Here is a 22694-nt window from a genome sequence, read left to right as displayed (position 1 = left end):
ACCCCTCGTGAATTATTTTTTTTTCCTCGCAATTTTAATCATCAAAATTCGTGTATGCATGCATGCAATGAACCCGCTCAAAAAACATGCAAGTGGTACCACTATAAAGCGTGATTTGAAGAATAAAAAAAAATGATTTTAATTAGTAAATTCAATGAATGAAAGAATAATTTAAGATGTATTGAAACTTGAATAAAAGAATACTAATTAAGGAGTTGAAAATAGAAGGGATACAAAAAAAAAATTACTAAATTGAAGATATTTGGATCATGAGTCTTTAAAGTTAAATGGAGTAAAGGAGTGGAGAAAGGGATATTAATAATATAATTAGAAAATAATAAGAAAAAAAGAATATATATTTTTATTTAATAGAAATATTTTGAAAAAAAAATTAATATGAATTATACTAGAGGTGAAAAAATGAAAGAAAATTATGTAAGAATTAATGAATTAAGATCTTTCTGATGATGATTGTTGAATCATAGATACTTCCAATTCTGATAATCTCTCAGCTAAATCACTATTTAATGATCTTAATTCATTGATTTCATTTTGTAGACTTTGAATATACATTTGTTTTGCATTATTTGAATTAAACTCAAGACTATTTGTTGGACTTCTTTGAGAATCATGGGTTAAAAGTTGAGATCTCTCAGTATTTTTAATGATTTGTATATTGTCAGCTTCGAGCTTTTGAATACTTTCGCTTAATCGATTATTTTCAAGACGAAGATTTGAAATAGTATTTTCCAACTTGACAATTTCGGTCCTTAAAAGTTCATTTTGATGATTTGACTGATTAAGATGATTTCTAACAATTTCAATTTCATCTCTCTCTCTGATAATGTCTTTTAAATATTCATCCCTGGCTTTCATTTCTGATTCTAAATTCTGTTTTTCCTTGACCAACTTTGTGATATGATCATCTTTTCCCAATCTTTCAAAGTTATATTCCTCTTCTTTCTCTCTTAGAAGACTTTCTAAGTCATTTTTTTCTTTTTTGAGTAATTCCATAGTTTCTTCCTTTTCAGTAATAATTTTCTGCAATTCTTCCAGTTGTTCAAGAACTTTTGTTTCTTTCTTTTCTTTATTAATTGCATCAATTTCCTTTGAAATAATTTCAATTTCTTCATTCTTTTCTTTAATTATGGATTCGATTTTTTCTTCTTTTTCCTTTGAAATGATTTCAATCTCTTTATTCTTTTCTTTAATTATGGATTCAATTTTCTCTTCTTTTTCCTTTGAAATGGTTTCAATTACTTCATCCTTTTCTTTAATAATTGATTCAATTTCCTCATACTTTTCCTTTAGAATGTTTTGAATCTTCTCATCCTTTTCTCTAATAATAATTTCTACTTCCTCATCTCTCTCTTTTAAGCGATATTCCATTTCTTCATCTTTTTTAATTTGTATGGATTCAATTTCTTTCATCATTTCCTTAATTCTTGTTTCAAATTCTTCTTCTTTGTCTTTAATTATCATAGCAAATTCCTCTTCTAAATACTTAATTTTGGTTTTGGATTCATCGTTTTTCTCTTTTTCCTTTTCCATAATAACCAAGTTAAATTCTTCTTCTTTCTCTCTAGGGAGATTTCTAACTCAGTTTTTTCTTTTTGAGTAATCCATAATTTCTTCCTTTTCAGTAATAATTTTCTGCAATTCTTCCAGTTGTTCAAGAACTTTTGTTCCTTTCTTTCTTTATTAATTGCATCAATTTCCTTTGAAATAATTTCAATTTCTTCATTCTTTTCTTTAATTATGGATTCGATTTTTTCTTCTTTTTCCTTTGAAATGATTTCAATCTCTTTATTCTTTTCTTTAATTATGGATTCAATTTTCTCTTCTTTTTCCTTTGAAATAGTTTCAATTACTTCATCCTTTTCTTTAATAATTGATTCATTCTTTTCATTATTCTCCTTCAAACATCTAAACTCTTCCATAATTATATCAATACCATGACCAATAAATTTATTTTTCACTTCCGAATTATTGTCATTACTATCGTTATCATTAATTTCAAACTCTAAACTTTTTAGCCCGTGATTTTCCAAATAATTGCGTAATTTAGATTCTAAGTAGTTACGAGCAGTTTCAAATTTAAAACATTTTAAATTTAAATCTTGGATATGTTGATTAAGAGATTCTTTCTCTAATTCAATGGATTCAATCTCTTTAATATATTGATTAATCTTTTCTAATCCCGATTCTTCATTCATTCTTAAACTTTTCATCTGCTTTTGAGCATAATCAAGATCTTGATTAAGTTGATTAATGATCTCCTCCTTTTCAGATAAGATTTTTTTAAACCTATTTTCTCCATCATTCAAAGCTTGACTTTTTAATTTAATTTCTTTTAATAACTCTTGATTTTCTTTAATCTTTTCATTAATTTGCTCTTGCATATTTTTATTAATTTCAATCAACTCGATATTTTTTGCAATTGCTTCATTCTTTTCTTCACTAATTTCATTGTTCAAATTGTTCTTTCTAAATAATTCTTCATTCTTCTTGGTTAATTCTGATATGATCTCTTCACTCTTTTTGTTGCTAATATCAAGCATCTTAATTCTATCCTCCAAACTACAAATTGTATTACTCTTATCCTTTCGTAAAATATCTAATTCTTTTTTTAATTTATCAAGAGTCTGTATTTTCTCATCCAATTGTTTAACATAACTAGTCTCTTTTTCTTTATATTGATCATTACTATTTGTAAGAACTTCAATTTGATGTGATTTATCTTTACTTTCCGACTCTAATACATCAATTCTTAATTTATAATCGAAAACAGTATTCTCAAAATCTTTTCTCTTCTCTGATAACTCCTCAACTATTGTTGCTAAGCGAGCATTCTCTTCTCTTCTTTCATTTACTTCATTTTGTAAATCATTTTTTTCCATGATTACTCTATCCCTTTCCTTGGATATTAACTCCATCTTTTCATTAATTTCTTTATTTAAATGCTTTAAATCTTCATTTTCTTGAACTAAAAATTCCCTATTGTACAATATTTCATTTAATTCATTCGAAATTTTGTCAGTCTTCTCAGTTAAACTCTTATTCTCCTCACTTAGTCTCTTTATTTCTTCCAAGTTGTCCATATTGTTACTCATTTCTGATTCAAATTTAGAAATCTTATTTTTTGAAATACATTCTAATTCTCTTAGCTCTTCCAACTGATTATTCAAACTTTTAATCTGCTTTATAAGCTTAGAACATTCTGCCTCCTTCTCAGTTAGTTGTGTCTGCTTCTGTCTCTTTTCTTGTTCCGATCTTGCTAACATATCCTTCCATTGCTCATTTGTTACAGATTCTGAATTATTCTTATTTTTAATACTCATCTCACGAGTTTTGCTTCTTCTTTTTTCATCTGATAATTCATTCTGCAATTCTCTAATATGTAGTTTCTGATCTTTAATTGTTCTTTTTAGTTCCTCTAAATCTGACCTTCTTAACAACTCTTGTTTATATTGCTTCTCCAATTGTGAATATTCTTTCTTCAGAGATACCAGCTCTGCCTGTAAATTTGAAATTGCACTTCCATATTTTTGTCCAAATCCATGAGAATTTACTCCTAAGCTCCCACTTGTATTTATCAAAACTCCTGTATATCCATTATTTAACTCATTAAAACTCAGAGGATCTTCCTGTTGACTTCTTGATGGAATATTCTCTACATTCACTGATTTTCTCCTCAAGTCACTCAATTGCTTTTGGAGCTTTTGCTTTGAAACATTCGCTATATCTATTGGCTCATTTGATAGCCTATTGATATTTGGAAGAAATTCCAAGTTTCTTGGAGAAGTTGATTGAAAGGGTGCTCTGGTCATATTTATTTATTTAATTCAACTTGAAATTTCCAGATATCATTACATGATAATTCTTTCCTTCCTTTTCAAACTTGTATTTTTTGCTAATTCAACCTAATATCTTCAACTGCTTGGCTCTCTTTACGTTTACTTTATCCAATTGTTACTCAAAAACCACCAATACTTCTACTACTCACTCTACTATTTCTAATACTACAAATAAACCCAATCTTCCTGATAAAATTGCTTGCTAAATTAATTTCTTCTTCTCAGCCCCTTGCCAGACTGAGAATGTTATTCAATCCACTTAAAGCCTTTAAATAAATATATTTAACAAACTCAAGTTCTAATTATTTAAAGCCTCCACAATATCCCTCTATTAGTTTTTTTGCCTCAAATTTTCTCAACTATATCCAATCTTCTCTTTTTGTAACTTTTCTTTCCATTATCTTGCAAATAATCCTTTACTGATTTTTTTTCCAACCACACAAACAGGCGGCATGCATGGCATTGTGGGCGCCAACATCATTAATACCGGTTTTTACATGCAAGTAGTCTAACACGTAATCTAATAGCAAAAAAAAACATGAGAAAATTATACACATGCATGCAATACAAATTATAATAACCTTAAATTAAAACTATAAACTAATTAGAGCTAATTTTATTTTTTTTGTCCAAGGTGATTAATCCCATCTTGCGGATATTGTGAACTTCCGCTAGTCAAATTGTTTATGGGATTGGCAATATTAGGGATATTGGAAGATGCTTGCCCCATTGGTGAGATATTTCTGTTATGATATTGAATGTTACTATTGCTGTTTGTAGTGTTATTGTTATATTTTTGATAAAAGTTATTACTTCCGTTCGCATTGGAAACGTTTCCATTATTTACATGGGACTTGTGAATAGGGATCTGCGACTGAGGGGGATACTGATGGTGGTAGTGGGGTGGCTTAACTGAGTTCTGATGCGATTGCATTTGTAGTATTTGTTGACGAGACCTCATATTCATTCCATTTACTCCCATACCTTCTACCATATACATATTCTGGTCCAGACGTGCCCGCTCCTCCCTAATATCAATGGGCATTTCTGGTTTCTTAGCATTATGCTGGTACAACTCATACATATTGCCACTATTGCCACTATTATTATTTTTATTGGTGGTACTGTTATTAGTACCACCACCTACATTTGGGTCTGCTCCCCGTGCCATGTACTCATTATTTTGGATGTAGCCACTAGTTATGACCTTTTGCTGCCCAATATTACCACTCATTGCATGATCTATACGTTGATTAGTATTTGTTACCATCGCAGCTCCTACAGCTCCAGCACCAATATGATTTCCTGAACTTGCGTTCATTTGAAGGTAATGGCTACCAGGGTTACTAACATGAGTCCTGTTTACGAGATGTCCCTGGTGATGGACTTGGCTTCCCATCATATTTTGAGAGTAGTTTAACTTATCAGAGATTCTACGAACATCATTACTGTTCAAGTATTGAATATTTGAAACATTGGCAGTTGGTGAGATGGAAGAAGAATTTGTAGGAGCAGCTGCAGCTGAAGTCGGTACATTGCCAATATGATTCATTTTACTACCTCCACTAATAGAGGCAGTAGTTACAGCTGAACCTGGAACAACGGAGCTTGGAACAAAATTACCCAAAGGAGTATTGACTGTATTATTAGCAGTATTGGCGGATGCTATATTTGCAGTAGAGTTGATGGGAGCTGTTTGAGCTGTTGAGATAGAGTTAGCAGAAACAGAAGCATTAGTAGTAGTTGCAGCAGCATTAGAAGCCATATTCAAATTAACACTCAAGTGAGCATTGCTAGTAGAGGTGGTAGCGGTAGGACTCGAGGCGGAGACTCTCATATTCTGATTTGTATTATTTCCAACACTAACAGGAGAAACATTGTTAGAGTTTGTGGGATTTGCTACTAAATTGGTACTCTGTATACGATGCCCATTTAAATGTCCAAGCCCAGCTCCCGGACCATGCCCTTGCGCATGCATTTGACCTCCATGCTGTATCCCCCGCCCATGAACTTGATTATAGTTCAAAGGGACACCAGGTTTATTACCACCACTGGGAGGAGCTGTTGCTTGCACTCCTTGTTTAGGGATAGCCGAAGTCTGAGTCGGATGCACTGTATGCACTGAATGTGGCGGTATAACTGAGTGAGAAGAAGGGAACGCATGGGATGCACCACTATGAGTAGGATAATGAGATTGCTCAAACTTTTGGACCTTAGCTGGAGGACAAACTTCATAATAGCTGTTTGAGTTTCCTACTCCGGAAGTTCCAGGGACACTCGGCTTTCCAGGAGTTCCACTAACAGGCATAGATATGGGCATAGATCCTGTCCCTGATCCAGGGCCAGATCCTAAGGATGGGGGATATCCGTGCTTGTAAGCAATTCTCCCATGAGCGTGGGTCTGACCTACTTGGGAAAGAGGGACGTTACTCACACCAGAGGTTTCTGTAGTGCCTGGCAATACCTCTCCTCGATGAACACCAAATCCATTGTAATGCATAGACTTAAGATCTTGGCCTTTGATTTCATTACCCGCCATAGCTGGCCTTTGGGAAGGAGGAAGTTCGGGCTTAGTCTCGCTGGTTTGTAAGTGAGAGAGTGACGCGTGAAGGCCTCCTTGATTGGTTCCTCCTCCAAGAGAGGGTTTTGGAAAACCAATGTGGGCAGTTCCTGATCCAACTCCGCCCCCTAATCCGGCTCCAGCACCTGCAGAAACGCCATTCACTGAGACTCCAGAAGAGTTAGGGAAGGGACCCTGTGAAATATTGGCGCTCGCGCCATTTGATTGTGTGGAGAGAGGATGTTGAGTGTACTTTGTTACGAGCTCTTTTAGGGGAGTAAGGTCAAGGGAGGGAACCTCATCTTGGAGTGTTAGTGCAACTTTAATGTGGTTATCACCAACTCCCAAAAGAAAGCTTCCATCTACTGATAGGTTCTGGTTGAATGGGGCAAAGTCATCAGTATCTATTCCAAGAAGTCTAGTGTCACTTAAAGGGAGTTTGGAAATAGCTGGATGAGGATCAATTTCCAAGAGTGCAGTTTCTATATCCATGATTTTCTTCAGAGCTTGAATACTATCATCTCCTATAAATCTCTTAACAGAATTACGGTATTGGATCTCAGAAAGTTGCTTATCAAAGACATACCAGTCATCTACAGTAGGAGTTCTGATACATGGCTGAGTTGCTAGTTGTTTAATTAAAGAATTGAATGGTTCAAATCTATCAATCTTGAGCTTCTCAAGATTTTCCTTGATTGATGTCACACCTCCTTTACAAATGTCCGCAAGAGTGGGACCTTTTGGCTTAGTATTTTGGTGAACTTGGCCAGGGACTCCTCCTGGGTATGGCGGATGCCTTCCAAGCTCTCCTCCCCTATAAGCCATGGAGCCTCCAAATGGGTGCCCTCCTAAGGCTCTTCTACTCATAAAATCTGGTCCTGTGCTTGAATCTCTTTCCCCAGGAATTCCTGATCCAGCTCCAGAAGAACCACCTATAGCACCAGGTCCTCCACTTCCTTTAGATATCCAGGGTGAATGTGAGCTTGAAAGCCTAGCTTCCATTCTTCTGGTTACCATTGACCTTTGATTAGATGAATTTGGCGATTCCACAGTTGGAGGAGATGTGGGAGTGTTATTCCAGACTGGTTGGGACTCAGGCTCAGAGTCACTAATAATCTCACCAGCTTTCTTCTTCTCTTCGTATTCCTCAACATTCTTTATGGATTGCTCATATCTAGCCCTACTCCCTTCTAGACTCTTATCCCAAGTTTCTTCCAAAATCAATCCCATTCTATATACCATAGTACCTATTTTATTATATGTATAGCAGTTAGTAATGATCAGCTTAATATCATCAACAAATGAATCAAAATCCTTGTACTCATCTTGGGATACTTTCTTCCTCATAGTAGAGAAGTCCATAGGGTTTTTGATCACTTGGTAGTAATCTGGAACAAACTCAGCATTAACAGGCTCCGCAAAGATCTGCTGTTTGTCTCTTTTGTAAAGTCTATGGATGATTTCATACATAATGTCCTTCGGCCCCTTTGGACGTTTCACTTTTAGAGGCTTATTAGGAGCTGCTTCTGGCTCAACTTTCTCTTCTGGCTCCAAAGGACGGAGTCTTGGGCGACCTCTCTTCCCTTTAGGCTTATCATCGTCTGCCCAGATTGAAGTTATACTAACTAGTCCAGATGGACCAATATCTGCTCTATTCGCATTTCTTGGAGGTCTTCCTCTCCCTCTCGGTATACGAATTTCCGATACCGCATTTTGACTAGTTTGTGTTACAACAGAAGAGGCGTCCCCATCCGTCTTTTGACTATAGGTTTTTCCTTCGATTCTTTCGCTGGCTGCTCCTTCCTGATCTTGCTCTTGTTCACGATCTTGATCTTGATCTTGATCTTGTTCCTGTTCCTGTTCCTGTTCCTGTTCCTGTTCCTGTTCCTGATCTTGTTCTTGTACATGATCTTGTTCCTGATCTTGCTCTAGGTTCTGATCTTGTTCCTTGTTTAGGCCTTGGCCATATCCTGTTTCTTCTTTTCCCTCTATTTTAGGTTTTTGTGGGGCAGAAATTTCTGAATAAGACTCTTGATCTATTCCCAAGGATCTCTCCTCATCAGAGTTAGGAACTGGGTTGCCATTTGTAATTTTATTCTCCAAGATTTCATTCATTTCAGATAGTAACTCTAATCAAAGTTTTTCCAGGGCCTGGAAGTTTTACAGGTAGTAGGCAGGGAAAAACCCAAATGGGCTTGCAAAGTTCACAAATCTGAGACTTTAGCACTTGGTACCGGAAGATTTTGGTTTTGGCATAAAGCTTGCTTAGCACTGAAAGAACGAATATAAACCCGAGAGAAGAATAAACAAAAATATTAATCTTATAATGATGAATTCCTTTGTTCTTGAAACTTGATAGTGAACAATTAATTTAAATATTCCACAGTATTTTGGCAAAATCTCAGTCTTGGCAATAATAATCTTTAGCTTCAATCTTTAGGGGTAGCTTTAACTTCCCCTACAGAGATGAAGCTCAAATATAGACAAAAGCGACCCCACCTAAATGAATTGAGAACTTTTATACTGGGTTTGTTCTGGGAGGATCTATCTTTACCACAGTTAATTTCCTATTACGTAGAAATTCTTGAGCTAATTTTTCCCGGGCAAATTTATCAAAATTTTTTTAAATGTTTTTTTTTTCATTAGTACCGGCATTTGGGCAAAATTCAATTTGGAGCCAAAAAAAATTATCACGCTCAAAAGTGGGGGGCGAATGGCGCGCACAATCAAAAATTATTTGCCTAAAGTAAAATTTTTTTTTCTTTATATTTGCCGATAAAAGAATTCTGAGATATTAAAAAAAGGATTTCAGAAGGGCGCCAAAAATTTTGGGGTAATTTGACAATAGCCTCAAAGAATTGATTAATAAATATTTAAAAAAAAAAAAAAATAAAAACTTTAATTTTCTCTCAGGAAATACAGTAAATCAAAGTTTCTGAGTGATTTTAATGAGGAGTAACTTGATAGCTGAGGTACTGAAGTAAAGAAAACGTGAGACTGAGAGAAATATTAGTATAAGGTCTTGGGGAAGGAATTGAGCTTTGAAACGTGAAATTTGAGTAAATTTTTTTTTTTTGTGATAAAGTTTTTAATGATTCCCTGACTCTACAATAAACAATTCCGAAGCAAAGATGGATAACGCTTTTAACACAAATTTATATGGCGTTTCCACTGAGCCAATCCCATCAATGATATCATTGGGTGGCTTGAATGGAAACTTAACAAGGAATAATGGAGAGAGAATAATAGAAAGCTTAGTTTCTGGTGGGGTTGATGGAAACAATACGTTGGGAAGTAGGTTTGATGGCCAAGATGACTCTGTAACAGCTGACGTTGATACGGAAGGAAGCGAGGAGTCTCATAATCAATACTGGAAGACAAAGCTTTGTTTGATGTTTTCAAAAGGAGCTTGTAAAAATGGAGACAATTGTAGGTTTGCCCATGGAAGTGAAGATTTAAGGACTCCTGTAAACTTAAAAAAGACTAAATTATGCCCATTTTGGTTAAGTTCTGCTTGCAGTATTGGAGAGAATTGTCCTTTTGCTCACGGTACTACTGAACTTAGAGTTACTAATGACTTTTATAAGACTTCAGTATGTAGATACTGGAAGATGGGTGTTAAATGCGATGCTGGAGTTTTGTGTAGACATGCACATGGAGAGGCAGAGCTTAGAAAAAAGACAAACAAACATTTACTTAGACGAAAAGATGATCAACTTCCGCCTTCAATACGAGAAGATGATCTAATTCTGCCACTAAGGAGCAACAAATTTAATGAAAATAGCCGATTTCTATTTCAAGTCCCTCCTCCCCCTCCTTTAGTATACTCAAGCTCAGGACAACCAGTCTCTTCACTAGGAAAAATGAGACAATCACACTCACATTCAAATCTTCATTCAAATTCTAGAACAGGATTGGGATTTAATACTCAATCAATACAAGCAAAAACTTTACCGCCAATTTTGAGATATATTGACCAAGAAGGTGAGGGAGATCACAGAATGAAGCGGAATTACAGCTGTGATGATATTTTCAGAAAAGGTGAATGCTTTTCAAATTCTCAATCTCATCCTAACTTACAAAACCATTCACATCCTCAACCTCAACCTCTTCCACCCCAGTTTAATTCTTTCCATGATAATCAAAATAGCGATATTACAAATGTTCCGTGTATTAGGGGTTCTTCATCTCTTAATAACTTAAGAAGTTGGGACTCTAACTCTAAGAGTGATCAATTGAATACGTCTCAAGACAACATTTTTGGCCTTGTTGGTCTTGATAAGGATCCTGGATTATCTTCTGCCAGTATTATTAAAAATAGGTTCCAAGATGACGACTCTGAAAAGCAGCTTCTGGACTTAAGATCAAATGAAACAGACTTATCTTCATTTTGTTCCTTGAAACGGATGGAGGATAGCTCAAATTCTTTGGTTTCTAACATCTCAGATTTGAGTTTTGGCGATGATTTTCTTGGAGGAGTATTAAATAACAAGCTTCAAAACCATCAGGTTTTAAAACATTCTCCTGGGCATATGCTCAATAGCTTATTTAACTGTAATACTGATAATCATAGTGGTTCAGCCACAGGACATAATTGTCCGCCATCAAGTATTGTTTCAGAAAAAAAGAGGGATGAGATAAACTGTTTAGACTATTTTAAGAACGTCGCAGATGTGGTTCCATCTGAAGGATTTTTTTCAAAAGTTAGTCAATTTACTAACAGCTCAGAAGTTACTCATTCCCCAATTTTGGTTAAAATCAAATTTCTAGATTCTGCAGAAATTTCCTCTCTTTCAACTGGAGAAGTCCCTGCCATTCTGATCCCTTCCGAGGATATGAAGTCTGCAAAAGTACATTTTTTGTCAATTTAAGCATTTCAAGCAAATTATTTATCCGCAATTGAAGCGAAACTTGGCTTCAAAATAGCCTGTTTGTATTATTTCTTATACTAAAATTTCAGTACAAGACTTTCATGATTGAATTTTTATCAGCAAGGTTTGTAATGTTTAACTATTGGATTTGTTCATAATTTAGAGTGGTGTTTTTTTTTTTAAAATTTTAATTGAAATCTAGACATTTTTGAATGGTTATTGGTTAACGATCGGTACTTGTGAGAATATCAAAGCTTTTCCACTATTTTATTGATTGCTTTTTTAGTTTATTATATATATTTTAAGGAATTATTTTCTGTTCCTTCTTTTCGTTTTTCTATTTTAAATTCATTTTACACCATTTTTTCAAATTTTTTATTTATTTGAGAGTTTAATGACAAATTTGGGTATGCATGCAAATTTTTGGCGCGCAAGAGTATTATTATTAGGCTTGAGACAAATATTTAATATAATCTATATATTAAAAAAAAGAGGATTTTGGATGAAAAAAAAATTGATTTTGACATATCTAATAAGGTAAATTGTAAGAAACGAGTAATATCTTTTGCGTAAAATTTCTTCAAGTCTTTTGGGATTATTTTGTTCACATCTTATTTTTTCCTTTAATAGTTTTTAATGATTTTAAGATTTCAAATATTTTTCTTAAATAAGCGCCACCACTTTTATGCAGATTGTTACTAGGTAATGTTGGATGTTATTACAAGCTTTTTTTTTTTTTTTTTTTTTTTTTTTAAAAAAAAAAAAGAATAGTAAACAGAGTTAAAGCAAAATAATGCAAAGAAACATAAGGTAAAGAAGTATTTGATAATAATCAAAAGGTTCTTTAAGCGCAAATAACAGAAAAGAGAAGGAAGGAGGGGGGCGGCATTATTACTTAAATTAGAAAGAAAGGTTTGAAACGATACTATATAAGAAGACTTAATAGTAATTAAGTAAGATAAAGGTGAGGTAGAATAAGGTAGAACAATTATTTGGGAGGATGTATAATGGAGTGGGGCTTAGAACTGCAAGAGGTTCAGGAACTAGTGGTCATGTACAGAAGAATCTATCAGCTTATATTCCTAAACAATGGGAAAGAAAAAACAATAAAGATGGTATAAATTCAAAATCAGGACCAAGAATTCCTCGAACAACAAGACATGATCCAGAACTTATAGAACATGAGAAATTGAGAAAGATGGAATTGGAAATTTTACAGTTTACTGAAGAACAAGAGTCAAAAGGTCTTAAAGGGGCTGACTTGGAAGAAGCTGTAGATAGAAAACGTGAAGAATTAGCTTTATTACTGAAAAAGAATTCTAATTCTATTAGAAATTATAAGGATTGTAATGGTAGCTTTGATTCCCGCAAAGAAATAGGATTTGTTAGTTCTCAATTTGGTGACAATGTCGATAAGTTGGATTCTAACCAATTATCTAGACTCAAAGAAGAAGAACTTAAAGTATTCAGAAGTGCTTTGGGACTAGATAAACCAACAAGAGGGAGATATAAACAAAGATATAATAACAAGAGAAGCAGGAATGAAATCACATTTAGAAACAAGATGACTAATGAAGATTGGGAAAATGAACAGGAGAGAGAGAGAAATGAGAGAAGAGAAGGAGTTTCCTCAAAAAAAGGTGATATATTTACACAGGAAGTTAATAATGAGGATGGTTTAGGTCAAAGGAACTTTGAAAACTTGAGGGAAGATTTTGGGAATTATAACAAAGACAACCAAGATAACATTGATGAATTTGAGGGAGTTAATAAGGCTCAAATAAGACGCAAATTAGGTCTCCAATCTCAAATGAATTCAAAATCTTATTTTGAATCCTCTCCAAAGCCACGCTCTCATTCCTATTCCTATTCCTGTTCCCGTTCACATTCTAATTCCAGTCCGCACTCCTACTCTAATTCTCGTTCCTATTCCAATTCCCCATCTAGCTCCCAATCCAAATCTAATTCATATTCCAGGTCCAGATCAAATTCTTACTCTAAGTCCCGAAATTCATATTTTAACAATTATAAACAAAAAAGTTCAAAAAAAAAGGTAAAAAGAGAAGCTTATTCTAGCTCAGTAAGAAATCTTGCCGAACTAGACAGTCTTGAAAGAAAGAAAAAACATAGATATAGAAAGCCAAGAAGATCTCGCTCACCTTCTACAGTATCCAGATATAGGTCTTTTAGTAGAAGTTTATCACCACAACATTTGGCGCTGGCGGGCTAGCATGTGGTTTGCATGCAATAAGTAAAAATTGTGGAAGGGCGAAAATAGAAAAAAAATATACAAATAAAAGAGAAATTTGTTTATGTAGCAGGAGATGAATAAATAGTGTCTATAAAAGTTTACCCATTTAAAATCATAAGTTTATATATGGAAATTTGTTCCTCGAGTATTTACTTCTTTGAAACTATTGATTTTTTTTTCTATTATTTTATTTTTACAATTACTAATTGATTGGTTTATAATCTTGATATTGTAAAAGGGTGAAGATAGAAGAGTGTTTGAAGTAAATATGGACAACAAAAGATATTCAGCTTTTAGTTTTGATACTCCAATTAAAAGAGGTAAAGATTCTCTTTCGAGTATTGACACTTTGAGGTCAGTAGTGACGACTAGAAATAATAATGAAGGAATAGATAATAAAGGTAGATGGAGTATTGATTCTTTTGGATCTAACGATTATCATAAGGCTGAGAAGTCTTCTTTTGGTACTCATTTAGCTCAAAAGCCTGATAATATTTTGATTCATCATTCAAAAGAGAGAAAGTTGATTATGCTATCCAATTCTGTTCAATCAATTCCAAAGTCAAGATATACTTCTTTGATTAATTCTAATGATAAGCTAATAGGAATGGAAAAGAATTCTGTGGAAGATGACTTTCAGATAAAAGAGTATATGATTGATTTAATGCCAATTAAAAAGGATCAACATGATAATGATACTTTGGTATTACAAGAGAAATTTGATGAAGATATTATTCAAAAAAACAACAAAGATCAATCCATAATTCCAAATATTCCATTTTCCCTATGTATTTCTTATCTTAGACAAGAAAGGAGTCAAATATGTAACAAATTACATTCAGTTTGGAAGGGATATAAAACAAGGTCAATATTAAGAGGAAGTTTACAAGGAATAACATTATTGAAGACAAGTAATAGTGATGGATTTATTTATAGTTTTGGTAAGATCTATTTGGGTTACAACATACACAAAATTCTCTTATCTATTATAGACTTGTATGACCTAATATTAGATGAGGAATCAAAAGTATTTCAAGGTTCTAGTACTAATAATAATAGTACTAGTTGGTTAGATGCAATGTATGAGCAGGTTTATGATTTCAAGACTAAGTATATTTTAGAGGTTAATAATTCTTTAAAGGGAAATAATGGAAAGAATTGGGTTTCAGATATTCTTAATGCTAGAGAGACAAGTAAAAAAGATATTTCAAGGAAGCTAATAGAAAGGAAAGGTTCACTCCCTAAGAGATTTGAGACAAAATATAACGAAAAGATTCATAAAAATGGATTATTTTATAAGTCTAATAAAATTATGGATAGGAATGATGATCTTGTTGATCAAAATTTCTCACAAAAAAGTGGAGTTGGTGGAAAAAGGTTGTTAGAAAAGGATTGTGATCAGGATAATGGAAATAAGACTTTAGAGTCTAGTAGTGATGAAATATTTGATAGTATTTATATTCCTTATAGTTTGGTGAAATCCAATTCTTTGGAAGAAATTTCTACTTATTTGGGTGTAAAAACTGACAAAATATTGGATATGATTCAAAATAAGTCAGATTCAAAAGATATGATTAATAACAAAAATAATATTATTGCAAGAGCTATTGGATTTGATTTAACTCCAGGAATAAGAAGAAAGACGGGCGAATTAGTTAGAGAACAAAGTCCATTTTTAGATAAAATAACTCCAAATACATTAAGAGAAGGGGGAAGTAATCCCAATATTTACTTTACTCCAAACAGTTTAATACATGGATCTTGTAAAGAAGGAAATGATTGTGGAGAGTATTATACTCCAATTCAGGAGTTTGGGGATTCGATAATTGATCAAAATGGGTATGGAAGTGATGAATATAATACAGAGAATCAGGGAGTAACTTATAGAATTATTAATCAAATTAAGCCAAAGCCATATTTAAAAAGAAAAAGTAAAAGTATAGTACCATCAAAAGGAACTGATATAGAATTGGATAAGGTAACTTCAAAGGTTAAAGAGCTTTATAAAGGTAAGAATTTGGTTGAAAAGAAAGTTTTAAGAAAGGTACCAGTTTCAGGGGTATATGAATTATCGGGTTCTAGGATTCCAAGTATATCCTCTACTTTGAATATTGTTTCAGATTCTCCTTCTTCAAGGAATTCTTCATCAAAAGTTTCAAGAATTCCAAAATACACTGGTACAATTAGTCGTAATAATGTATTAAAAAACTCCCAGAATAGTAAGGGAATGGATAATAGTAGTACTCCACAAATAATTAGATCAAGATATAGTGATTTTTAAGAGTTTAGAAAGTTTTTGATTTACTTTTGCCTTTACTAGTAACAGTTATCCAACCATCTTTATCTGGAATTGATTCTTTTTTATGACTATTCATTTTCTTTGGGGCTGAGGATGAGGAGGGACCACTAACTTCAGCTTGGTTGTTATTTTTATTTGAGTTTCTATTACCTTTAATTCCAGAATTGGATTTCTTGACAACATTTGATACTTTATATTTAAGTCCTTGTATATAGATTCCTCTTTGTGAAAGAAGTTCTTGTGATTGAACTGAGTCAACTTGGATGATTGCTTCATCATTGTTTCTATTGATTGCAATAGCAAATCCTTCATTACTGTTTTTGAGTTGGAATGAAACAGCAGATAAGATATCTTTATCAGATAAACCTGAATTTGCAGATAGTCCATGAATTTTGATTTGGGGTTTAATTTTAGTAGTCTTTTTACTATCTTGATAAGTAGGAAAAGTTTTAACGTGATGATTTTGTTGATGGGTGGAATGTTGATGTTGTTGTTGATAGCTTAGATTATGGGAATGATTTCCCGTAGTTTCATGTCCTATTTCATTAGTATTATTATCATAGTCTTCTGAACCTGTACTTTTTGGGGTATGAGCCAAAGAAAATGAATGAGATATAGAATGCTGATTTGAGAAGGTCTGTAAGCTACGAATACTTTTCATATCAAATGGTATTGGGAATACGTAAAAGATATTATTAAAGATTAAAAAATTATCTTTGTTATTAAGATCAATTTGATGAAATAATTGTAAAACTTGGAAAAATAATAACCTCTCAATTCCTGAGATTACATATCCATGTATAGATACAGTAACAATATTTTCAGTTGTTTCATTAATATCCATAATTTCGACTGGAATCTTACATGTAATTGTAGGTAGACTAGAGAATAAATTATGTAATGTATCTTTTCCAAAACTTTTAATGCTAATTATTCCATTATCAATAATTGTAGATCCTTGAAGTCTTGGATTCCCACCAATAATAAAGCTTGGAATTTGCCATTTTAAATGTGGATCAGGATTACTAACATGTAAATCTATAAGAGAATTTGGTGAATCACCAAGAAGTGAGTAATAGTTTGAGATAAAGGGGACAATTCGGGTATTTATAGACGATATAGAAGAAGAGCCAGTAGAACCTCTTCTATTTGGGCTTGCTGACCTACTAGATACCATATTTAATTATTCCAAAAGATTTATTTTCTTCTAAAGAATTGTATGAACGTTAAAATCTTCTCCCCACACTTTGTTTTTGATAACTATTCACCTATTTATTGATTTAGTATATTACTTATAGGAACTCTAAATTCTAAACCAGTATATATATCTTATCTTAAAATCTCAAATCTTAGTTTCTAAAAATGGCTATGATTACTATTTCTAGTAAAGTATTTGTAAGTAGTGATAATTGTAATAATAATAATAATTATTATTATTCAAAAAACCTTTAATCAGCGGTTCTTCTTGAAATCTCTCCCTCATTAAATTTTTTATTTGGTATATTATAAATGACAGGATAGACAAAGCGCGCCGCATTCAAATATTTTCATGTAGAAGTAATTACATGTACAGACATAAATAACATTTAGAGGTAAATAGAGGATATATATATATATATATATATATATATATATATATATATATATATATATATATATATACATAATATATATTTATATATAAACATAATACAGTGTGTTAGTGTGTGATAAATAGAGAGTGAATATAATGTTATTTATAGATTTATTAACACAAGTTGATATTAGTAAAATAAAAAGTAGCTAGTTTTCAGTTTTATTGCGGGAATTAGTGGTGGGGGTAGGGATAGGTGTGAAGAGAAAAGATAAATGTTTATATTAAAGTGCATGTGATTAGGCGGGAGAAAAAAGTGCATGGGAGGGGTGCATGAGTATATGATTTACATGTACATTAAATCACATGTGGGGTAATTAGTGAGAATTAAGTTAGAAAGGTTTGTCAGGGTTTATTAAAATTTATAAATAAAACTGCATGTAGAATTTTATATTGGTGAATAAATTATACTTAAGATTATTCTAGTTGTATTGACATTATTAACAGTATTAATATTTTTGATAATTACGTGTTAAATTTTATATTACATAAAAATAATTTTTTTTTGTAATATAAAAAAAAATATAATTTTAATTATTTAAAAAAGATGAGTAGTTAATTTATTTATTTTTTTTTTATTTTTGATTTGAATTAAATTCAATAAAGTTAATGTAGATTTATTAGTACCGGCGTCTCGCTTAGGCGGTACATATTGCCAAATATACAGAATTATTGAGCGCGTTTTTTTTTTTTAATAAATAAATTTAATTAAAAAGAAACAAAAAAAAAAATGAATAATTGCGGTAAATTGAGGGTTATATTTAATATTAGTAGAAATTGATGAGTGAATTATGGTAAATATTAATATAATAATAATTAATTATTTTGTAAAAGAATTAGAATAACAGAAGAAAGAAGGGGGAAAAAAATTTTTAAATTATAGTCAAAATATACAAGACTTGGAATATTTGGAAGGAGGTAAAATATAAATTAAGAAATCACAAGGGAAATAACAATTAAAAAAAAAAAAATTAATTAATTAAAAAAAAAGGGATATTGATAGAGCTTGTTTAAGATCTCATTTAATTCTTTTTTTTTTTAATTCTGTTTATATCTTAATAGAAAAAGTTTAAGTTCTCAAAAGAAAGTGATATTATAATATATATTACATATCAGAAGGTTTGAAAATAAAATAAGTCAGACTTTATTGAAAATAATAGAAATTATTCTTTTTCTTATAATTATTAATAAAGTGATAATAAAGAAAATTTGGTTATAATAATGTCAATATATTGTGCTCAAAATAACATTATTAGTGAAAGTGATGGATTTTTAATTTCACACTTATCAGATACAAATTTGACTTTTGATTCATTATCAAAACCATCAATAATAAGTTGTAGAGTGAATCCATTGGTTATATTATCTATATTGGATTCTCATTTAAGAAGACAATCAGGACATCAATATGTGATAGGAACTTTATTAGGATACATAAATGAAGGTGGGAATGTTATAGTAACAGATTCTTTTGTAGATAGACATTCATTTACAGATGATGGTATGCTTTCAATAATGATAGATACTCATGAGACAATGTTTGAATTAAAACAAAAGACAAATTCTAGATTGCAGGTTATTGGATGGTATAGTACATGTTCTGGTATTAATTCAGTAAGTTGTGCAGTGAATAATTGGTTTAAGACAGATATTGGTAGTTCAAAATTTCAACAAACTCCATTATTATCTGAGCCTATTCATATTGTTGTGGATCCTTCATTTTCAAATGGAAAGTTATCTATTAATGGATATATTCAAATTCAATCAACATGGACAAATTCTATAGTTTCAATTTTTAGACCAATTCCATTAGATATTGTTGCAAGTCCATGTGAAAGACTTCATATTTCAAGAATTTTAAGACCATTACTTGAGAAACATCATTTAAATGCTGTAGGAATTCCTCCAAAGAGTCTTCCTAGAACAATTCTTGGTCCAGAGGATGAAATATGTACAGTTTTACCTTTAAATAATTCAAATTATAGTTTACAATCTGGTGATGTTTCTCAATTATTAACAAAACTTATTCTTCTAGTTCAGAGATGTCAGAATTATGTAAAGAAAGTACTTTCTGGTGAAGTTTCTATGGATCCAATGATAGGAAGACAAATTGATTATGCTATTCATTCTATTTATGATTTTGAATATAATATTTATAATATCATTAAAAGCAATTCTACTCAAGATGCATTAATTATTGGATGTTTGACAGAACTAACAAGAGTTCAACTTTCACTTTCAGAGAAACTTCAATCATTAATAATTACTTGATTTCTTAATTTATTTTAGATATTGGATTCTTTTTCTTTGAATTATTACTTATTATATCTCGTGCTAATTGTGTTAACTTTTTTTTTTTAAATTGTTTTATAATTCTTTTTCTTGTTGATTACTTTTAAATTTATTTCTTTAATTAATAAAAGAAAATATTTGTTTTTCTTTTCATATGTATAACTTGGATTGTTTCTCCTTCATTTTCTGTTGTAAGAGGAAGAAGAAGAGGAAGAGGAAGAAGAAGAGAAGGAATCACGGATGAAAATGGCGAAAAAAATAATCCAAACATAAAATTATAAGTTATAAGACTAGTCTATCATATCCAACTCTCATCAGGACTCATATTTATCTCATTAAAAAAAAAAAAAAGAAAGAAATCTCACTTTTGCTTTTCTTTGCAATCATTCATACTTCTTAACTCCTTTCTACAAGCTTTCTGAAGAAGTTCAATATCCACTTCAGAAGGAGGAAAGAAGATATATCTTACAACACTTCCTCTAATAAAGCAATTCTTGAGAGATCCCAAATGAATAAAACTCTCGTTTTGATTTACTGTTGTATTATTTAGCTTTATATTCAAATATTGATCAATACTATGTAAAGTTCCTGTTATTTGTAAATCATTCTTGAGCTCCACTGTTACCACTACCTGTTTCTCTATTAGAGTTTGTAGAAAATTAAAAAATAGCTTTATAGAAAAATTTCAATTAATTAAAAGTTAAATGTAAAAATTTGGTTGGTAGTGTCAAAACTCTTAATGGAGAAGAGGAAAAAGAAGAGGAGGAGGAAGAGGGGGGGGGATGAAAGAGAAGAGGAGGAAGAAGATGAGGAAAAAGAAGAGTAATGAAAGCTTGGGGTCCCACTTGTTCTAATCCCAAGTATTTTTGATTTGATTATATATGGGATTCAATTATATATGTATTCGATTATATATGTATTTGATTCTACTTGATACCATCTTCAACCAAATATGAAATTGATATTAGATCCTTTCATAATAATTTGTTATTTAATAAAAAGTTAGTGGGAATAAATAATAATAATAATAATAATAATATTAATATTAATAACAATAGTTTGTTTTTGTAAAATCGATATAATATAATCCCTTTCCCATTAGAGTAATATGACCAATAATATTATGACCAAAACCAACAAATAAACTTACCATTTTTTCAAATAAAATCAAATAAAAGACAATGAATAGTTGGCTAAAAGCATTGAATTCTTTTAATATATTATATTTAATAATATATAAATTTTTTTTTATTTCGTTTTTTATTAATTTCAATATTTGCCTATACCGGTATTATTACCGGTATATGCAGGAATTACGTGTACGCCGGTATATAATGTATGTAAAAATAAAAAAAAAAATGTGATTTTTTTTTTTGAAGAAAAAAAATGTTAAAATTCTTTATATTTCCATTATTTTCTCTTTTTCTTGTTCTTTTTTTAAATTTTGTTTTCTATATCCCAAATAAACTTTTTTACACATATCATGCTCTCCTTTAATATTAACACAATATTAATGCAATTCATGGACATGTCTCCAAAGAGGGGAAATAGGGGGGAGAAAGAGGAAATGGGAAGAAAAGACTAGAAAGAAGAAATAACTATTGAAACAAAAAGATTAGAATCTTATATTATTTTACGAGATCTTTCGAAAATTAGATTCTAATAACCAAGTATAATAATAGTAATAATAATAACTCACGTTTAACTTAGTAAATTAATAATTACTTATATTTCAAATAGTGAGTGAATATAGAAATTAATTAAATCTAGTTAAATTTAATTCTTAAATAATTAAAAGAAAATGGAAAAATTTAGACAATTTGCTGATGAATCTACTGGTATTAATCCATATATACCTATTTGGGGTCAAACTAAAACATCAATTTTAAGAAAAATAATAGGATTTCCTATTTTGATCACAAGATCTATCATTCTTTCTATTTGTTTAATTATGTTTACAATATTTTCAATGGTAATAGAATTAATGTATTTGGAACATTTAAGAATAATCTTCTTTTCAATATTTTTGAATGGTCTCTCAAGAGTAATACTTTTATGTTTTGGTTGTATTTGGATATCTGAGAATTTAGATAAAAATACAAAATTATCATCATCAAATGATGAAAAGAAATCAAAAACTACAAGAAAAGTTATATATGTAAATAGACAAGGATTTTGCGATATATTTGTTTGTTCATCAATATTAGGGGATCCAGAATATCTATTTATGGATAATTCTGGTATATATTTAGCATCCAATTCTTTTTATGCTTTATTATTTTCTATAGGATTAAAAAAGAATATAAGAGGAGGTATTTCTTTTATTACTTCATCAAATAAATTAAAATCAATATATAACAATAGTTTACGTCCTCTAATAGTTTTTATGGAAGAAGTAAATACTAATGGTACATGTATTTTAGAATGGACTAAGATGGAAAAAATACCAGATACATCAGAAATGAGAGATTTATTTAGTGAGAATTCTGAATCTATAGTAATTCAATATAAATTAGAAAGATCTTTATATGGTCCACAATTTACTACAGGAGATTTTATTAATCATTTAATTAATATGCTTTCTAAGATTACTCATTTCAAGATTGATTTAAGAATTATTTCAAGCCAAGTAATGAAGAATAGAATTTCAAGAAAGAATGATGATAAAAATTCAAATATAAGTTTAAAAGATTTACAGAAAAAAAGACGTATTGATGATTTACTTACAAATATTCAAAATATACAAGGAAAATCTTGTAATCTTCCAATAGTAACAAGTGGAGCAGAAGAAGCTCAAGGATTTATTGAATATTGGGAAAAAACTAATAAAGGAAAATCAATTTAGGAGTTATTAAATTATATTATATTTTAGCATTATTAGTATTATAATATATATATTATATTATATATGAAATAAAATAAAAATTCATT

At 30.9% G+C, this 22694-nt stretch overlaps 9 protein-coding genes across 9 annotated transcripts; 5 read left to right on the top strand and 4 right to left on the bottom strand.

Moving 5' to 3' along the window:
- Positions 1–369: 369 nt before the first annotated feature.
- On the bottom strand, positions 370–3794 carry cgd7_1140 (hypothetical protein; the record flags this gene model as incomplete). The annotated part of the gene is made up of 1 exon (XM_001388336.1): positions 1497–3794. A coding segment is annotated over one exon (2298 nt), but the record flags the coding sequence as incomplete, so codon positions are not given.
- A 679-nt stretch (positions 3795–4473) lies between these two features.
- On the bottom strand, positions 4474–8532 carry cgd7_1130 (protein with 2 bromo domains; the record flags this gene model as incomplete). Its single annotated transcript, XM_628297.1, has 1 exon — positions 4474–8532. One exon carries the CDS (start codon positions 8530–8532, stop codon positions 4474–4476), a length of 4059 nt encoding a protein of 1352 aa, XP_628299.1.
- Positions 8533–9512: 980 nt separating this feature from the next.
- Positions 9513–11288, top strand: cgd7_1120 (3CCCH domain containing protein; the record flags this gene model as incomplete). Its single annotated transcript, XM_628296.1, has 1 exon — positions 9513–11288. A coding segment is annotated over one exon (1776 nt), but the record flags the coding sequence as incomplete, so codon positions are not given.
- A 1000-nt stretch (positions 11289–12288) lies between these two features.
- cgd7_1110 (shares a domain with the CWFL/SRm300 family RNA binding proteins) lies at positions 12289–13518 on the top strand (the record flags this gene model as incomplete). The annotated part of the gene is made up of 1 exon (XM_628295.1): positions 12289–13518. The coding sequence occupies one exon, from the start codon at positions 12289–12291 to the stop codon at positions 13516–13518; it is 1230 nt and encodes a 409-aa protein (XP_628297.1).
- Positions 13519–13807: 289 nt separating this feature from the next.
- cgd7_1100 (hypothetical protein) lies at positions 13808–15820 on the top strand (the record flags this gene model as incomplete). Its single annotated transcript, XM_628294.1, has 1 exon — positions 13808–15820. The coding sequence occupies one exon, from the start codon at positions 13808–13810 to the stop codon at positions 15818–15820; it is 2013 nt and encodes a 670-aa protein (XP_628296.1).
- A 4-nt stretch (positions 15821–15824) lies between these two features.
- cgd7_1090 (hypothetical protein) lies at positions 15825–17015 on the bottom strand (the record flags this gene model as incomplete). Its single annotated transcript, XM_628293.1, has 1 exon — positions 15825–17015. The coding sequence occupies one exon, from the start codon at positions 17013–17015 to the stop codon at positions 15825–15827; it is 1191 nt and encodes a 396-aa protein (XP_628295.1).
- Positions 17016–18692: 1677 nt separating this feature from the next.
- cgd7_1080 (eIF3-p47 with JAB/PAD domain) lies at positions 18693–19742 on the top strand (the record flags this gene model as incomplete). Its single annotated transcript, XM_628292.1, has 1 exon — positions 18693–19742. The coding sequence occupies one exon, from the start codon at positions 18693–18695 to the stop codon at positions 19740–19742; it is 1050 nt and encodes a 349-aa protein (XP_628294.1).
- A 382-nt stretch (positions 19743–20124) lies between these two features.
- cgd7_1070 (snRNP core protein) lies at positions 20125–20448 on the bottom strand (the record flags this gene model as incomplete). Its single annotated transcript, XM_628291.1, has 1 exon — positions 20125–20448. A coding segment is annotated over one exon (324 nt), but the record flags the coding sequence as incomplete, so codon positions are not given.
- Positions 20449–21564: 1116 nt separating this feature from the next.
- cgd7_1060 (apicomplexan conserved protein with 2 or more transmembrane domains) lies at positions 21565–22608 on the top strand (the record flags this gene model as incomplete). The annotated part of the gene is made up of 1 exon (XM_628290.1): positions 21565–22608. One exon carries the CDS (start codon positions 21565–21567, stop codon positions 22606–22608), a length of 1044 nt encoding a protein of 347 aa, XP_628292.1.
- Between the last annotated feature and the right edge of the window lie 86 nt (positions 22609–22694).

Source organism: Cryptosporidium parvum, chromosome 7 (genome assembly GCF_000165345.1).
Source record: "Cryptosporidium parvum Iowa II chromosome 7, whole genome shotgun sequence".
Lineage (NCBI taxonomy): Eukaryota > Apicomplexa > Conoidasida > Eucoccidiorida > Cryptosporidiidae > Cryptosporidium > Cryptosporidium parvum.
Note: the sequence above shows the minus strand (reverse complement) of the source record. Positions and strands in the feature narration are given on the sequence as shown.